General features: G+C 41.2%; 1 protein-coding gene across 1 annotated transcript; it reads right to left on the bottom strand.

Moving 5' to 3' along the window:
* Positions 1-513: 513 nt before the first annotated feature.
* Positions 514-19,932, bottom strand: LOC127578544 (hemagglutinin/amebocyte aggregation factor-like). The gene is made up of 5 exons (XM_052030694.1): positions 19,806-19,932; positions 4,347-4,425; positions 3,760-3,948; positions 1,027-1,179; positions 514-648 (listed from the first exon to the last, which is right to left on the bottom strand). Exons 1-5 carry the CDS (start codon positions 19,930-19,932, stop codon positions 603-605), a joined length of 594 nt encoding a protein of 197 aa, XP_051886654.1. The 3' UTR covers positions 514-602.

Below are 19,932 nucleotides of genomic sequence, written 5' to 3'. Positions count from 1 at the left end.
TACCTGTTGAAATAATTTAAGATGCAGAAGTATTCTGAATAAGAAAGGCAAAGTGACTCGGAGGTTAAAAAGATCTTTGAGTATTTTTTTAGCAATAAAAAATTATTTATAATCAGCCAAGATGTTAGCAAACCAGCTCTAAGACATCCTAAAGTCCAGGCTAATGCTGCAATATTAAATTCACAAAAACAAGATACCAACTGAAGTAAGTTGCCATTCCCACTTAAGAGAAAAGAGCAGGTTGGTTAATGTGGGAAACTGAAATAGCACACACAAACCCAACAGAATATTCCTTTGGCTGCACTTCAGATGCAATCACCTTTTGAGAGACCCATTATGATATATTTTGCCTTTACTGTACTCTGAGCTGACAATTCTAATGCTCTCTATAAAACATGGAACTATGTTCCATTTCCTACTTCCAATCCATCTTATTTTGACCAGCATAAAGCTTCCAAATGAAAATAATTCAGAGAAATCCAATATTTCTGCAGTCCAAAACTTCATATTTTTATTTATTATCTAATTTTCAAAGTACACTGTATATCTGAGAGAAAATCATCTGAACATCGGTAACATTTTGCTGACAATCCCTCATTAAATTAGCATTTTTGTTGCTCACAATATTGGTACTTCCATCGACGATCCCTGTCAATGGAAGAAGAGAGGATAGCAAATTAAGATATAATAAAATTGTTTGGTTGAAAATATGTGGAGGAGAAACTTGATTTAACCAAGAGAAACAGTTTCAAATTCACATGGAAATCGATAGGCTACAATACTGCAAACATGATTTCCTCGCTATTGATCTCTCTTTTACAAACATTCAGGCAGAGTTAGTGACAGCTGCTGTGGCATGGATTATACTAAATGACATCTATTGCTGCCTCAATACAGTTTCTCCAAATGTCTTTATGACCCAGCCAATAAGGCCAAATTCAGAAGTGTCTTGTTATTGTTTGAATACAATGTAATCAAACAAAAAGATACCAAAGTAAAGATGCTAACAAGCAGCGATTTACTTACTCATGATAGTTATTGTGGTAGCTGGAAGCACCCACAAGGTAACTGGATTCAGGAACTTGCCAGCTGAAGTACTGGTCAAAAAGGTTGACATAGTTTGTCCAGGAACAGTTTTGGCTGCAGACGTTGTTAACGCGGCAGCAGTAAAATTTCCATCTAACAGAGATAAAGCAGTAAAGCAATGACTACAACAATCTTTTAAGACATAATAGGGGAATACATAAGAGCCCTAAACGTGCTAAGAAAAGAGAAAATGGATAAACTAGGACATTTAAAGTATTTGGAATTGCATGTACATAGCAAAGTGAAGCAGGAGAAAATAAAATGATGTCACTAAGAGCAGGGATGGGTACAGGCTGTTATGCCTCTGAACCACCGTCTCAGTAGCACTCAGCTGAAAATGAGAGTGTTATGTCTGCCCCTCTTGTGGGTTCTTAGTACTGTAATGTGTAGTGTGTACAGAGTAATATGCAGAAAATTGCAGAGATTTTTCTTCAGTAGTACTGGCTTTCTCTGTTCCATATTTGACTGTGCACATGCACAGTACTGGTCCCTGCCAGTTCATCTTATGGATTCTGTTACATTGGCAAAGGGTATTGTCTATGGCTTAGATGAAGGTTACTTTATAGTCTTTGCAGTGCAGAACAGTTGTGATAAATTGTTTAGCCTACCTTCTGCTTCTGGGTCCTTAACCTGTAACTTTAAGATTTCCAAGGATATTTGATTAAAGTGACTTGCAAAGTATCTCTATCAGCTTATCAAATGAAACTTTTTTTTTGCCTTGAATGGCAAAAGTAGCCTGTGCTGTTGATGCATGAATCCTGATCAATCCAACCCTAACTTACTGGCAATCTCACGTGGCTTCACTTTGAGCGGGCATCATTGCACTCACACTCAATTTTGATGATGTTTATCCTGAAAGACACCTCCATCCTTTCCACTTAAAAGCTCCTGAGCTTAACCACAGGTTTCAGGGCTTCTGATGCAATTGGATTAGGACAATGCTGCTATCTTGCAAACTTTCCACTTTAACAGTTGCAAGACCTAGACCAACGACCCCAAATAGTAACCTTTTCCCTGTGCTCAAATCTAAATTTGGGCCCCTTTGCTTCTAGTCTCCACTTAAGTCACTATGGTTTACTGTACAACAACAAGTTTATAGACACTTAATGCTTTGGTCAGCTTCATTATGTGAGACAGCTTCACTTCTTTTCTGATTCTTCCTCATTATAGGTTCTTGGTAGGGCAACATGGAGAGAGTGTGCAGTGAAATATGCAGGAAACAGAGAGCTCTAAAAGGTGTGTTTGGTTTTTTCAAATTTTTCCTTTATGCACATGTGCATAACAATGTAGAGGTGATCAAATATGTCACAAGTGATATCACACATTTAATTATATTACAGACAGCTTTTGCTTTGAAAAAAAGATGAGGTAATAGTGTTTGTGTAGTAACCTAATAATCCCCTGAACCCATTATTCTCACCTCTGAATCAAAGAAACAATGACAAAAAGGAGGTCCTACAGCCCATCACATCTTTGTTGAACATTAAAAAAAATGCAATTTGGATTTCTCCTACATTCCAGTTCTTGTGCCAAGGCCTTGTTTTTAGCACTGAAAATGATCATCCAGGTACTTTTCAAGTGTGCTATGTCCTTTCACATTCATCTGTGAGTTGCAAATCCCTAAAATGAGAGAATATTTTCCTCAACTCCTCTCTAATCTTGTGGGCTCTCATTTTTCTGATCAGTCTATTAGGTGAGTCAAACACTTGCTAAAATCCATGTGATCCTCATAATAATTGTGATGCTGACCAGAACAGAAAGCATGAGGCATTTTCAGGAGAACTGCAGTTTTTAGGATACATTGAGTGCTGTCTCCTCTCCCTGTTAACCACCTCAAAAAAACATTAGTGGGCAATGTCTACAGTCTGGAAATGAATGAATAGGGAAAAAGTCTAGAAGAAACGTACCCCCGATTGAGTTGTGCTTTTGTAAAGGATGATTTCCGTTGTCCCTCAGAACTTTTCCAACAATTTGTCCAGTGATGGTGCTAATCTAACTGGCTTATAATTATTTGGTCTATCCCTTTCTCCCTTTTTAAACATTGGTACCATGTTAGCAGTTTTCCAGTCCATGCCTGTAGTCAAAGAGATTGGAAGCTGATGATCAGAACCTTTTGCTATTTCCTTCCCTTCTTCCATTAAGAGCTTGGGATGCCTCTGGGCCTAATTATTTATAGATGTTGAATTCATTCCTACTTCTGGTGTTTATCAAGTATGTCACAGAAGTAGTTTAACGTGAGTGCTCCTTTAAGAACTGTATGTACCACATAGTATGATTTTGGATTCATTATTGTTCCAGCGACTGTTGTGAGCTGACTGCCTTCAAAGAAGGATGTTTTGTTGAGGAAGGGTCAGATAGAGAGGGAGATTGTGTCAGAAAAAGAGTCAGAGTAAGAGAGTCAGGGAGAGAGAGAGAAGGAGAGAAGGTCAAAGAAACAGATGCACAACCAGAAAAAGAGAGAAAGCCAAGCCCACTTATTGTTGGTAGAAGGTGGTTCCGTACACCCTCAGACCGCTAGCAGAGGTGAAGGTTAAGAAGTGGAGCCAATGACAAACCAATTAACACTGTAATTTTTTTGTTCATTTTTGCAAATGGAAGATATTATGCTCAATAGTTTTAAAATAGACAGGATGCAAAGGTTGATGTGAATGAAGCTAATACTTCCCAAAGTACCTCCTATCCTCATGGTGGTTGTGGTGGTAAGATTCTATACCACTAATAATGGAGTCAAATGGGCAGGTGAAGGTGAATTCTTCATCAAAGGTATTCACGTAGTTGCTCCATGCACAAGATGGCAGCTCACTGAATGTCCTCCGGCACTGGAAATCCCACTGACGATCCTCATAATAATTGTGATGCTGACTAGAACAGAAAGCATGAGGCATTTTCAGGAGAACTGCAGTTTTTAGGATACTTGAAACTTGGGTGTAGGTTTGTAAATTCACAAAAATGTATATTCAGTTAAACTTGGATGATGAAAGTCTCCTCCCTTTACTTGCAAAAATAACCATCTGAAATGTGCAGAGAGAGCACTGAACCATTGTCATTATTCCACAGCCCAAAGGATGTTACTTGTTATATACCAAAACAAGAGTGGTGGGGAAGTGGGCGAGGATGATGTGGCCATTCCCCTAGAGCTAATATTGTTACTAGTCATATTATAACAAGGTAGCTGAAAGAAGAAATTCGTAGATCAATCCCATTCTTGTAGAATTTAAGGCTGCCACCAGATTACTGTGCAGAGACTTTTAGTCACTTACCTGGAAATTGAATCAATTGTTTCAAATGTGGGGCAAGTAAAAAGCAGTTTGTCATCAAAGTCATTCACCCAGCGACTTTCTGAAATGGAACACAGTCATTTTCTAATTCATCAGACATAAAATATGATAAAAGTATAGATGGAACAGTCTTTCAAGAGACTGACAATTAGTAACGTGTAGGATACAGGTTCAGGGCCTTGTAGGGGAGGAAATATTTAATCTGCCAGAGTTCAATGCAAAGGATCTGTTTGGGGCCCAACTAAACAATGATATCAAAGATTACCTAATATGGTTCAAAATCTGCATCAGTATCTGGAAAAGGAATCACTGAAAGAGTCCTCCTTCAAACTATTAATCTATCTTTTCAAAGACTAACTCCTGCATAAATTTCAACATTTATTGTTTACTGAAAGGAACAGAGTTCTTAACGGCTGTGTTTTTGTTGAATGATTCATTTTAGGAGATACTCATGGAATGATCTGAATTCTCTACAGTAGCAGGGGAAGGTATGGGGGGGTGGGGGTAATGTGAGGAGGGCCAGGGGAGAAAGGATGAAAGCAAGGCAGGGACAGAAGGTGGGGAAGAAGAACATATTTAACAGCAAGCTCAACTCTCCTCACAGCTGCACAAGTGAATCTTATTTTATATTTTGATTTTAAATTAAGAATGGAGAGTGGTTGGGAAGCAGTAGGTGGGTAACCCAGAACCCCGAAAAACGGAATCAGGATGTGAGAAGCGTGCTTTTACTCCTCTGTTCAGATCCTCACAAAACAACCCCTTCTTCTTAGCAATCAACCAAGGGAACCTTCTGTTAACTGCCTCCAATCCAAATATATCCCCTCTTAAATATGAAGACTAAAATGCATACAATATCCACGTGTGGTTTCACCAAAGCTCTGTACTGTTGGAACAAGACTTTTGTATTCAATCTTCCTTGCAAACATTTCATTTACCTTCATGATAATTTGCTGTACCTGCATGCTAGCTTTCTGAATACACCCAGATCTCTGAACAACTTGCGTTTCCCTCTATCTTTGAACGGTCAGCAGACTTGGCCACAATACCCTTGATATATTTATATTAACTTGACTGATTTGAAAATTTTCCTTGTTCCTGATTCATACAGGACAAAACCATCTTTCCAAAGTGCATAACCTATTGCACATACATGCGACAATGTATACATGCATATAGTCTAATAACTCCTAAAAACTAACTCTGGAACTTTCCAGTGTTCTCAGATATAAAGCATCTGCATGGAACAGTACTGAATCATAGGGAAACTACAAATTAGCTCAGTACTGTGGTGTAAGGAGAAAAAACTGAATTCAGCATTACTGCTCCTGATCACTGTCTCTGGCTCCTGAAATGTACACATAGAATATTGGGTGATGACAAGTCTGGACTTTCATAGGATTCTCCACACGAACTTGTACATTGCTTAGACTCACTCATGAAAAATCTTTATCTGTGTATGGAAAATAATAGCACAATGTTACATTGAGTCAAATAATAGTGTTAATAAACAAGATGGTGAAACACTCAGCAGGTCAGGCAGAGAAACAGAGATGCTGTTTCAGTTTAAAGGCTTGTCATCAGAGTTCTGATCTGCTGAGTGTTTCTTGTTGTTTTTTCAGATTTCTCTGCAGTTTCTTTGATTTTTCAATAAAGTTCATTGCTTTGTTTATCTACTAATGTGCAACCTTCAGATTTTACTTCATGTTATAGATTTCTAGTGACTTACCAGGAAACCTATGATCATCAAGTGTTTGTGCTGAAAAAGAAAACATCATTGAATTTAGCTAACATCATTGACTATGGGAGATTGTGATAACTGCAGGGAAGCTTCTGAAGCTTGTATTGTAAGGTTCCATTTTGTGCCCAAAAAACACTAAGCTGTAAATAGAGTGCAAGACTTACCTGCATGAATGGCTAAATCACAGATTTTTGACTGCTCTAAGGACAAACCAAACATTTGGTTTCCTACGGGACAGTATACTCGACTATTTTCTCCCTATATTAAGGTTCCTTAACTCCTGCAAAAAAAACTGCATTTGTGAGCTCAGATGATTGAATTATAAGTGGAACATATGAAACAATATATCGATTGCTGACTATTACAAGGAGGCTGGAGTAATGGAGGGTCCTGTTACAAGAAGAGAATTAATTGCCTTTAACTATCCCATGTGAAATAAACTTAGGAAGTCTCAATCCACTTCAAATGAACTACTAGCCTGCAAGCCAGTCCGCAATTGCACATCAAACTGTAATTCAATGTTAATTGGTTAATGCTGTGGTCAGGACAACAGGGTGGTAAAGTATCTCCCTTCCACTTAAAGTTCACTTAACCTGATGTTGTCCCCACCACCACCTTGGCATTGTCTTGATGCTGGCGACTACTCCCTCTGAAGTGTCAAACACTGAAGTGTGTTGGATTAGTGAAATGCTGGATAACCAAACTTTTGCTGTACCTGAAGGCTCTCCATGGATACTGGCGATGACAAGAAGAAGAAGACTGAGTGCCCTCATTCTTTCTGATCAAAGGGTTGTGACCAGTAGTAGCACATGGAAGGAGGTGCACTTATGCCTAGTATTTATATCCAGGCAAATGTTTCCAACAGCTGCTTTCTTAAACACTAATCAGCTGTGTATCAGTGTTTTGAAATCCCATTAAGTGCAGGTGCTGTGAGAAAGTCAACATTAGCAATCTTTGAAAGATTGCTTTGTGGGAAATTAGAACCACAGGTGCTGGAAAGCTATCAGGAATGCCAAGAGACAATACTGGTTCAAAATCAAGTCCCAGACCAGCCGTCGGTTGTGGCAGGGCTTGCCTGCTATAACGAACTACAAAATGAAATCGGGCAGCATAGTCAACAGCAGCACATCCCTTCCTGATGAGCTTAATGTATTCTATGCGCAGTTTGAACAAAAGGGGAGTGGATTGTCACCACCCACCCTGACAGCCTCCAATGCACCTTAACCCGTGGTCACTGTCGAGAATGTAAGATCAGTCTTCCGGAGAGTGAACCCGAGGAAAGCATCTGGCCTAGATGGTGTCCCTGGCCGTGTGCTCAGATCTTGTGCTGATCAGCTGGCGGGGGTATTTGCAGATATATTTAACCTCTCCCTGCTTCAATCGGAGGTTCCCACCTGTTTTAGGAAGACCACTATCATCCTGGTACCTAAGAAAATTAAGGTAATATGCCTTAATGCCTACCAACCAGTGGTTCTGACATCCACCATCATTGAAGTGCTTCAAGAGGTCATAGCACACATTAGCTCCAGCTTCCCAGACAACCTCAACCCACTGCAATTTGCCTACTGCCGAAACAGGTCTACAGTGGAGGCCATCTCCCTGGCCCTGCACTCATCTCTGGAGCATCTGGACAGTAAAGGCACCTATGTTAGACTATTGCTTATTGACTACAGTTCTGCCTTCAATACTATAATTCCAAGCAAGCTCATCACCAAACTCCAAGACCTGGGACTCAACACCTCCCTCTGCAACTGGATGCTTTCTGACCAACAGACCGTAATCAGTGAGGATAGGCAGCAACACCTCCAGCACAATTTCTCAACACTGGTGCCCCACAAGGCTGTATCCTCAGCCCTCTACTCTACTCCCTATACACTCATGACTGTGTGGCCAGATTCTGCTCTAACTCCATCTACAAGTTTGCAGATGATACCACCATAGTAGGCCGTATCTCAAATAATGATGAGTCAGAGTACAGGAAGGAGATGGAGAGCTTAGTGACATGGTGTCATGACAACAACCTTTCCCTTAATGTCAGCAAAACAAAAGAGGTGGTCATTGACTTCAGGAAAGGGGGCAGTGTACATGCACCTGTCTACATCTATGGTGCTGAGGTCAAGAGGGTTGAAAGCTTCAAGTTCCGAGGAGTGAACATCACCAATAGCCTGTCCTGGTCCAACCACGTAGACACCATGGCCAAGAAAGCTCACCAGCACCTCTATCTCCTCAGGAGGCTAAAGAAATTTGGCATGTCCCAACTCACCAACTTTTATCAATGCACCATAGAAAGTATCCTATCTGGATCCATCACGACTTGGTATGGCAACTGCTCTGCCCAGGACAGCAAGAAACTGCAGGGAATTGTGAACACAGCCCAGCACATCATGGAAACCAGCCTCCCCTCCATGGACTCTGTCTATACCTCTCGCTGCCTGGGTGAAGCAGCCAGTGTAATTAAAGACCACACCCACCTGGGTCACTCTCTCTTCTCTCCTCTCCCATAAGACAGAAGATACAGGAGCCTGAGGGGACATACCACCAGGCTCAAGAACAGCTACTATCCCAGGGTGATAAGACCATTGAACAGTTCCCTTATACGATGAGATGGACTCTTGACCTCACAATCTACCTTGTTGGACCTTATTGTCTACCTGCAATGCACTTCCCTGTAGCTGTGACACTTCACTCTGTATTCTGTTATTGTTCTTACCCTGTACTACCTCAATGCACTGTGTAATGAATTGATCTGTATGAACGGTATGCAAGACAAGGTCTTTCACTGTACCTTGGTACAAGTGACAATAATAAACCAATACCAATTATTGAGAGAACAGGAATACATTTCCATGGCTCATTTTGCTAGGAACATTTTACTGAGTCTACAGCCCAGCATTAATTTTTTCACCCACTAATAGTTTATATTATTTTCTTTGGCCTAATTAGAGTTTTAACAGGTCCAGTAAGATCTCCCTTCTCCTATATTCCGTGCCTAACCAATCAAGCATACTCTCCAAACATTTTCTTAACCACCGGATTTCCTCCTGCACACCAAGGTCCTTCTGTGCCTTTACACTTCTCAGTCTCCTACCATGCATTGTGTATTCTTTTGCCATTTCTGCCCTTAGAAAATGCATTTCCTCACATTTCACTAGATTTTTCTGGACACCAGATCAATCCATTAATATCTTCTGCAGCCTACAACTTCCTTTCTCATCACAGCCAAACTTCCTTATCATGGCCCCTACCTTTAACTCCAAATCATTGATAAATGATGGATTAACTGAGCCTCATGGAAACTCATTGCTGATAATCTTCTGGTTACATCCCATTGATCATTTGTCTTTACTTTTTGCAACTGCATTTTTATAGAAATAACGATATTATAATTTAGGATTCCTGATATTGGCAAAGCCCTGGAGTGAGAAGAGATTATTAACTCTCTGGGTTGAATTTGGGTGGGACCTGTTATTGCCAAGTTCCACTCTTACTTTGCCCTGTTAAAATATCTGTTTTAAGTGATTATAGGTGCAATTGAATGAGTGTAGCAACAGAAGCCATGGTAAAGCTCAAGTCAATGAGCATCAAGAGGAAAACACTCCAATGATTGGAGTCATACCTCAGCCAAGGGAAGATGGTTGTCATTGTTAAGATCGGTTATTCTAGCGCCAGCACATCACTGAAGATGTTCCCCAGGACGGTGTCATGGAATCAACAATATTCAAATAGTTCATCGTGACCTTTTTATCATAAGAGTGGGGATGTTTACTCTTGATTGCACTATCTTCAATTCCATTCACAACTTCTCAGAAAGAGAAGACAGCAGCAAAACGGAGATGATATTCAGACGTGGGCTGATAAGAGGTAAGTAACAATTGTGTCACTGAAGTACTAGGCAATGACCACCTTCAACAACAGAGAGCCTAACTACCTATTCTTGACATTGCTACCACCAGCTTCCCCATCATCAACATCCTGGAGCGCACCATTCTCCAGAAACTCAGTTGGACCCACCACATAAATACTGTGGCTATAAGCATAGGTCAGAGCCACGGCATCCTTCAATGAATAACTCACCTCTTGACACCCCAAAACCTTTCCTCCATGTTCAAGGTGCAGAATAGGAGCATGATGTAGACTCTTCACTTGCCTGGATGAATGCAGCTCCAACAGCACTGAAGAAGCTTTGAGGACTGCACCAGAAAGGAAATGAATTATCCACTTAGCGATGGAAGGCAAACCAGAATTTACTTGAAAGAAGTCAACAATGGATTCAGTTGCCCTGAGGCACAGACAGAAGGATTGATTATACCATCCAAACAGTATCATAATTGATTTTTAACTTTGAAATTACATCTGAGTATTACAATTTTCCAATGATATTCTCATCTTTTGAAGTGATTACATTATCTTAAATGAAACTCATAATGTTGAAGTTTGGTATGCACAAAGTAATAATCTGTCAGCTGCACACTTATGAGCACAAGCGACCTTGTACCCAGCTGGCTGGTAAATAAATCCATTAATCACCCATGTTTACAATCCATTGCCGTGTTTTTGAAACAAAGATGTACATAAACCTTACCATTACAGGTTGCAGTGAACTACACTTTTTAAAAACCAGTGTGTATTGTATGTGTGCAGGATCCAACGATGAGACAGCCACAAACTGACAGTATTGTTTGCAAGGTATCTTTCCCCAGAACAAACAATACATAATCTAGATTTGATTTTGTAAGCAATATGTATTTGTCTAGTGGAATACTTTCCATGTAAGTAATATGTGTGTGTGAGTACTTATTGTTTACAGGATGCAGTACTTTAAATGTATAATCTGTTTGTACAATGCATGTATGTCTGCTGGTTCTTTGAAATAAATTGGAATTAAACTATCCATAAAAAATCTAGCTCTGATGGTTTACCGTGCTGACAGGAGTTTATATTCTTAATGTGGGTTTACCTTTTGTTTTTTACTGTGTTTGTACTAATTGTTTATATTTCAATGTAATGTTCTTCATTTTTCATTTGTTTTTATCATCTGTAATAAAGCCATTAGACACCCTCAGGAATTCCCATTTATGTTTCAGATAATTATTTAACTCCCTGTCCCCCTCCCCGCCCCCCCCCCCCCGTGCCCTTAATATGAAACCCATGTGAAATGATTGCTCAGTATTCTTTTTTTTAGAGTTTAGCCAAAACCATCCAAGTAGGATTTCCCTGACTGGGATGTTACTGCCATACCTTCTCTTCCTGGCACATGTAAGCAGCAGAAGGAATGCAGCTAATCTATTATTCCTCTTTCCACCTGTGTTATTGTAACATTCCAGTGCTGCAGCAAAAGTGTGGAGAATGACCCTGAGATGTGATGATAAGGATAATGAAGAGATTGCCATGGAGAGAAATAATCTTCTGGCAGCCTTTTTTTCCTCTCTCCTACTCCTAAAAAGACATTGGTTGCCATTAAGGCCTCAATAATTTTCCAGGTACTTGCTGGAGCTTTGGGAGCTGCAGTACCACCACTGTCTGTAACTTTGCAATGGAAAAGAAATAGAAGCATGTATGAAAAACACATTCAGAATCAGAGCTATATCAATGACCGATTTTATTTTATCAAGAAAAGTGACAAGGAATGGACGGATTCCATAAGAACATAACAGAAAACAAATGTAGGCTGTAACAAGCCTGCTTTGTCATTAAAGTTATGGTTGACCCTGTTTCAAAGTCCACAACAGACTTGAGAGACCAAAAGGCTGACTCCTTTTCCTATTCCTTATAATCCCACGCGATCCCTATATCTTCTGATTCTTTTCTGTCTCCAAAAACTCTTGGTTTTCAGCCAGAATGCTTGGAGACATTTCCTTATAAAATGTTGTCCTGTGTTGCAAACACTGGCAAAGAAACAGTGGCAAAGACATCAGCCTGCAATCATGAGTTTTAAGATGATCAAACCCATGTAATTAAATATCTTTGCCTGTGCAGGGTTTGGGACCCTTGCTGAATTTGTTTCTCCTTCCGTCCTCTATCCCAACATCTCAACCAGCATCACTCCTTTTCACCGATTCCAGTGACAGGACTGGTATAGTTATTGCAATGTGGAATCTCAGCATCAGCGATAAACAAGAAGGATTAAGAGTACAAGCAGAAAGAAAAGCTGTTGAAGTTATTTCTGGCATCCAATATATGTAATATCAATTTTTTAAAAATAAAAGCTAAAATTGCATGTAGAATTATGTTAAAATGAAGAGCATTTCTTTTTTGTCTGCCGGGTGGCCTCTGCACCATCTGCAGAGATAACGCAGGCAACTGTTTGATAGATTGCCTCTTGATTTTTTTTTAAATGTAATTACTGGATTTCAAAGAAACATGCATGAAAATATTTGAAACATGTTGATAACAAAGGGATGGCAAGGATGTATAAAATTATAAAAACAAAAGAACATTCAATATTATAATCTGGAGTCAAATATAAACCAAATAACTTTGCATCTATTAAGAATTTATTTCACAGTTCTTTTATTGCAGATCTGCTAAAGTACCCAATTAAGTGCAATTCCCTCATGACATCGTCTTGGAATGTTAAAATGGCTGCATGTAAAATAGATAATTCATGGTGAACTTCTAAATTCATTCATTTCTTGCATTTTCAAAGATTTTTTTTCTTCCATGATCCATAGTTTCATTTCTGCATTTCATTATTATCTGCCCACGGCAGAAATGCTGATTTGCTCAGGACACGATAGAGGTGTATAAAATTATCATAGATAGGTAGTTAGCCATTGTCTGTTTCCCAAGGCAGGGGTGTTTAAAGCTAGAGGGCATAAGTTTAAGGTGAAAGGGAGGCACTTAAAGGGTATCTGAGGTGTAAATTTTTCACACAAAGCATAGTTGGTAGCTGGAATGAGCTGCTAGAGGTGGTGGTAGAAGCAGGAACAGTAACAACATTTAAGAGACATCTTGACAGGTCCTTAAATGAGCAGAGAGATAATGCAGGCAAGTGGGATTAGTATAGATAGGCATGCTGGTCAGCTTGGTCAAAGTGGGCTGAAGGGCCCATTTCTTTGCTGTACGATTCTGACTCTTCACCCTCTAACCAGATGATAAAAGTCAGACATGGCATCATTGTTTCAATGATTTGCTCTCTGGCTAACTAATATTGGGATTATAATGTGGGGGACAGCTGTGGAAATCAAAGAATTTTCAGCTGCACCTCATGGAGAGCGAGCTGGTGCTGTCGTGGTTACCCACAATAAACAGATGACCAGGAGAAGCAGAAGATTCCTCAAGAAGTTAAACTTTTATTTGCAAAGTAAAGTTGTGACAGTCAGTTACTAGTCACCCTCTGACTACTGCCCTCTCCGACTGCCCCCGAGCAAAGCTCGAGGGCCTTTTTTTTATAGCTTTTTTTCTTAGCTCAATTACATTGTTACAATCCATCATGTCCTCTCTTATCTCCACAGTTTCATCCTTTATCATTTGCCTCCTTTCACAGTTGTCTCCTGGCTCACAACCATTTCGCCACAGTCATTTCCTGACTCAATCACAGGGTGCCCCAATTATTTACGGGCATTGGGAGTACTTGGTACTAGGCTACAGAACTATCAGTTATAAAACAATACTCGGCTTATTCGCTACAAGGCTAACAGTTATAAAACATTACAATGTGTCTCTATTACTTATGAGTTCTGAGACTCGCTAGCACCTGACTTATCAGTTACGAAAACTATCAGCTACAGAACTGCTACAAAATCATTAGTCGCACTAGCCCTAACGACCATTAGCTACACAATAGATCAACAGTGTCTTCCTAGGAATGGGATAACCATCTGTTTAATGAGCTACAGTAAATCAAAAGTGTCTCCCTAGGAATGGGCTAACTATTTCTTTAATTAGCTATATGTTTCCCGCACTAAGAGTTTCCCGCACTGGAGCTGAAGAAGAAGGAGGCCCAGCGGCCATCTTAAGGAGATCAGCAGCCATCTTAAACACAGAGCAGACTATGAATAAAACAAAGTATAGCCTCTATTTTCTATATATTCTATATTCCCCCCTTTGAGACCTAACGGTCTCACATAGAGAGAGAATTCAAAAGGGCACAGCATTTAGATGCTAAAGCCAATCATCCCAAAAACAGGTATAATGTACTTTTCGTGTATGAGCCCCATGGATTCACTCTCTATTTCCTGGGCCAGAAGGCCAAAAACCCATCCCTCCGTAACGGAGACGGGGAAAAAGACCCTGAGGCCCTCACAGACTATTCCCAACACAAACATAATTGTCTTCCGCAGCGTTATCGTCATCATTCGGCACATCTCCCCGAGTCAGATCATAGAAGTATGTTGTTGCAACTTCCTTCGCCGGGGGGTTCAACTCAGCCATTGCCCGAAGTATCGGAAACTGTTTCACTGTGGCGCGCACTAGAAGGGACTTAAAGAGTGGAAGGAAGCAACACAAAATAAGTGTAGACATAAGCAATGCCATACCCACAACCATTGCAATTTTGGTTAACCAGGCTCCCCAACCACCTAAGTTACTTTCCAGCCAATCAAAAAACTGATGTCCAAACCCTGCATTCTGTTTAACCTCTTTCCTCAAATTTTTCAGTTTATTCATTGCCTTAGCAAAGGATCCCTCTGGGCTGGTGTTATTTGGTATAAAAGTACAACAATGTTCCCCAAACAGTACACAGACACCTTTTTTATCTTTCTCATCACTTCCCCCCTTGCACAATGGTCTAGCCCGCGTGCCTCTGAAATGAGGGTAGTCAACAAAGGGGTGGGTGCTACCAACAAACCGTCATCCGTGCTCCATGAGCCTTCCTGGTTCCGTTTGGCTCCTCTTTGTCTCCACATTGTTTGTTCTGCTAGAGTTGCCTTACCTTGTATTTCAATTACATCCTCCATTACAGGTTCTGGACTCAGACTCACCTGAGGTGCAATAACAGCCAAACAACATCCAGAGGCTTTCCTGGCTGCTTCATCTGCAGCCTGATTTCCCTTTGTCACCATTGTCATTTCCCTCTTTATGTACCTGACATTTTATAATAGCCAATGCTCTAGCTTTCATCATCACTGTTATTAAATCTAAAATTTGCTGACAATGCTGTATAGGGTCTCCATTGCTTTTCTTGAACCCTCTTTGTTTCCATACTGCTCCAAACAAATGACGTACTCCATGAGCATATGCTGAATCCGTATAGATAAACTTTCTCACCCTCCATCATCTCACATGCTGCTGTCAGAGCCTTAATCTCTGCTAATTGAGCTGAACAGGGTTGCGGACAAGTTTCTAGCCTAATTGTTTTAAACTGAGACTGATCCTGTTGCACCCCTGAAAACCCTGTGTGGTTCCCATCGTGGTCCCTGTAGCAAGAGCCGTCCACAAACAAAATCTTTTTATCTACCTCATCCAATGGTTCTGACTAAGTCCGCTCTTAATTTGGCAAATATCATCGTATCCCTCACACACTCATGGGGCTCTCCTTCATATTCCAGTGGAACATAATCAGCTATGTTACTTGTGGTACACCTTTGTATAGTTATGTCTGGAAATGTCAATGACATCCGAAACGCGACTATCCTAGCTGGTGTCAGTACAAACTTTCCCTTTTCCAATAATTCTGCTACGTTATGATGTGTGTACAGAATCACAGGATAACCCATGGTCACAGATGATGCTTTCTCATAAGCATAGTACAATGCCTCCAGTCCCTGATAACAAGGTGGATATACCTGTGCCACCTCATCCAGTGTCACACTATAATATGCTATTGGCTGTTTTGTTCTCCCTATGCCCGTCTCCTGTGTCAGCACTGCGGCAATATAACCTTCCTGTCTGTTAGACACATAGAGACGAAAGACCTTTTCATAATCAGGCAAAGCTAGCACTGGGGCTGACTGCAATTCCCGCTTAAGAGTGTTAAAGGCTATTTCTGCCTCCTCATTCCACTGCAGAACACCCTTCAGGTCTGTATGTCCAGCTTCCTTCATCATTTTCCTCAATGGCGTCACAATTTCAGCATATTCTCCAATCCGGTCTGAACTGTATCCTGCCATTCCCAAAAATGTCATCATCTGTCCTACTGTCTGAGGTTTAGGAGCTTTAGTTAATGCCACAATTTGATCCGGCGCTATCGACCTTGCTCCCTTAGATATTAATCTACCCAAATATTTTACCTGCCGTTTACAAAACTGCAGCTTCTTTCTGGATACTTTATGACCTCCACATGCCAATCTTTCTAACAAGGCCAGAGTATCCCGCTCACACTGTTCCTCACTTTCGGAACAAACCAACAAATCATACCATATCAGTGTACTTTCCAATGTTATACCCTCTAGGTCTGCCTTCAATACTTGGTTAAAAATATGCAGCGAATGCTTAAATCCCTGCGGCATCCTAGTGTAAGTATACTGGTTACTTCTGTAAGTGAAAGCAAACAAATACCGGCATTGCTTCACCAAAGGAATGCTGAAAAAAGCCGAACATAAATCAATCACCGAAAAACAAAGTGCATCCGGTGGAACATTAGTCAGTAGCATATGCGGGTTTGGGACTACAACTGGCCAATCTTCCACTACTTCATTCACTGCTCACAGATCATGTACCAGTCTCCACTTGGACTTATCTGCTTTCAAGACAGGCAACAGTGGAGTATTACAGGGGCTACTTGTGCCCTCAAGCACTCCCTGTATTGTTAGCGCTATTCCTTCCTCTGCTTCTAGTTTCAGGGGATATTGTGGCCTTTTAGGTGGAATCGCTCCGTTTTAGTTTTATTTCTACTGGGCTTGCTGATTTTACTCTTCCTACATCTATGTCGTATTGTGACCATAAAATGACTGGCAGTGCCTCCAGCCTTTTATCCTTCTGCTGGCCCTCTTCTTCTACTAGCAATGTCATATGTTGTTGAGGGGTTACCTTGACGTCCTTAGGGTTTCCTACCATCTGTATATCTACTACTACCCTGACATAATTATCGTCCCCAGACTTCCAAACCCTTGGTGTCACTATCTGCCAATCAATAATTGTTCCTGCTTGCTTCACCATGGGCCCCAAATCTTTGGACTGGTATCCCTCATTTATTAACAATGTTACATGGGGTGCAGCTCCTGGCACCCTGTACCATTTCTCCAGAAATGCGTTTTGTTTTATTTGCAAGGCTGCTCCCTGTTTTCCTATTATTATTGCCTCACCTTTTAAATGCTGCTGGGTATTTACTTCATTGTGCCATTGTCACTCTATTTCTTTACACTGAGTCTCATCAAAAATCACTGTACAATGCAACTCAGTCTTAAGCGGCTTTGTCTTAGGTAATATTGCCAGAGCACCCTCTTTCCATTTTCTCCAAGTTTTCCAGACTTGATCTTCTATGTCCCCTATCCAATATACATTCGCTCTTTCAGCTGCCTGCACCACTAGCTGAGTGCTTATTTTTCCCACGCTTAACCCCTTCAGGGCGCATTCTAATTTCAATCCCAGTTTTAGCAGTGCATCTCTGCCTAACAAATTGATCGGGGTTCCTTTGGACACTAAAATCGGTAAAACTATTTCATGATTTCCCATCTTTAAACTCACTGGAGCTGTAAATCGTGTTAACTGTGCTTTTCCCGAGAACCCTACAGTTTTAACAAACTTTTCTGACATGGGAAGGTGGGAGGCATATTGTGGCTGTACGCAAGTGTACGTGGCTCCAGTATCTATCGTCATTGGTGTTATTTGCCCTTCTAGAATGATCTGAACAATGGGCTCTTCTTCCGCCTCCCGTGTTATCATTGGCTACTGTCCCTTCCCACCCGGGTTCTCTGGGCACCCCTAGCACCTTCCATAGGGGTTGACAGGTCCAGTCAGACCTGCTGGGGCTGGTCCTTGATTAAACTGCTGCTCTCTAATCATTGATTCCTGCTGAAATGTGGCAGGCCAAGGTCTGTAAGGACGGTCTCTCCTGATGTACCCTGGCTGATTACATCCCCAGCATAATCCTCTTTCTACCTATCTGTTCCCTGGCCCTTTTTGCCAATTTCCTCTCTGCCCTCTTCCTTGGAAGTTCCAGTCCTGTCTGGACTGTTGTCTAAATTTATTTTGCCCCTGATATGGCGTTTGAGGAAACACTCCCCCAAAGACGTTTATTACTGGCATGGGGCTTTCTGGCCCTTGTCTGGCAGCATAACAGGTTCCTCCAAAAGCTGGCGCTTCGTTCATTTCGGTCAGCACAATCAGATCAGTTGTTGCTGGCAACATATTTTTGCCTTTTTCTTTTTCTTTCTTCTTAAGCTCCTCAAGCTGCATCTGTGTCAGTTTTCTTTGCACCTCCTCCTGCTGTTCAATCAGCTTTTGTCTGTCTTTTCGGTATTTCTCGACTGCGTGGACTATGTGGTCCCTAAATTCTTGGCGGGACATTGATGTCAGCCCTATCACCTCCTGGAGTCTGGACTTGACTTGAGGGGGCATTGCATCTGCAATAGCAGTCCGAAACAATGTGGTCATCAACTGGTTGCCCTCCACCTCTTGCTCTGTTTCCAGTCTCCACTTTTTTCAACTGGTTTTCTAGGTACGCTGCCGGGTTTTCAATCTCTCCCAGTGGATCCCCTTTTAAAGCTTTGGGGTCCACTTTAGGTGGATAGCAGTCTCTGAGGGCCCTCCATACCCTCTGCCTCACTCGGTCAAAACTGCTTCCATCAACCTTTGGGTTGTCTGCCACATTCGTTAAGCCAGCTGAAATCATCAGTTCTCTTAGTTTCGAGGTTCCCACCACCTTTACCAGTAGTACCTTCAAGTCACCCATTGCCAGTAAACGTCCTGTGGTCTCGTCCTCAAAGGCTCTAATCCATTTTCCCGTTCCTTCATATATACTGGGTAATGCATTTTTTTTTAAACCTTTCCAGGTCCTGGGACCCCAAAGAATGTACTGTGGCTGTCTTCCTCCTCTTACCAGGAGGGGCTGTAATCCCACTCTGTCTCTTCCCGATCCCTGGCTTTCTATTTCATCCTCTGACTCCTCACCACTCTCTGATTCTGTCTCTATTTGTAATTTCTGCCACGTCAGTCTTTCCTCCCTCGCTTTTTGTTCTCTTCCTAGATTTCTTTCTTCCCCCTTCTATCTCCAGCAGTCCTCTCACTACCGGGCATTGTTTCAGGTTCCCTTCGTCTAGATAGGGAGGGGGTTTTTCTGCTCCTCTTAAGTCTGGATACAGAGTCGACCCTTCCTCCTCTTCTTCTATAGGGAGTTGTTTTTCTAACTCTTTGGCACCCTGTCTAGTTACTATTGGTGCCTGATATGTTTTCCTTACTCTTTCTCCTCCCGTCCTAAAGAGTTTTGGTATCTCTGCCTCCTGCTCCCTCTTCTGGTTTCTTTTTTTCAGATTTGTCTTTTGGTTTGTAGTTTTTAATTAACCCCTCCATTTCCTCACACAGACTTAAGTCAAAAGTTCCCTCTCTTGGCCATTTCCTAACTAGATCTTTGGTTCTCTTTTCCCATTTTTCTGAAATTTTTGTGATATCACTTTTAGATACTGGAAATTTTTTACTTAATATTTCAACTGCAGTTCCTTTTCCCATCATGTTGTTTTACAGGGTGTTTCTCAGAATCTCACAACTCACTTGTTAGCGCTGTTGTTTCCTATACTACTTCTTACACCCAACTCTATAATTTTTACTGCCCAATTTGCCGGCTTTTGTATTATTTAATCTTATCCAATTTATCAAAAGATTCTTACCTCTTTTGTTCTGCCCATGCAGACCCCTTCCTAGGGCAGTATCCGCAGAACTTTCCTTTACACCTTGTCCGCTCAGACCCTCGTCTCCTGCGAGGCGGTATCCACGAGGACTTTCTGCCCTGCCCAT

This window comes from Pristis pectinata, chromosome 15 (assembly GCF_009764475.1).
Source record: "Pristis pectinata isolate sPriPec2 chromosome 15, sPriPec2.1.pri, whole genome shotgun sequence".
NCBI classification, from domain to species: Eukaryota; Metazoa; Chordata; class Chondrichthyes; order Rhinopristiformes; family Pristidae; genus Pristis; species Pristis pectinata.
This window is presented reverse-complemented; position numbering and strand designations above follow the sequence as displayed.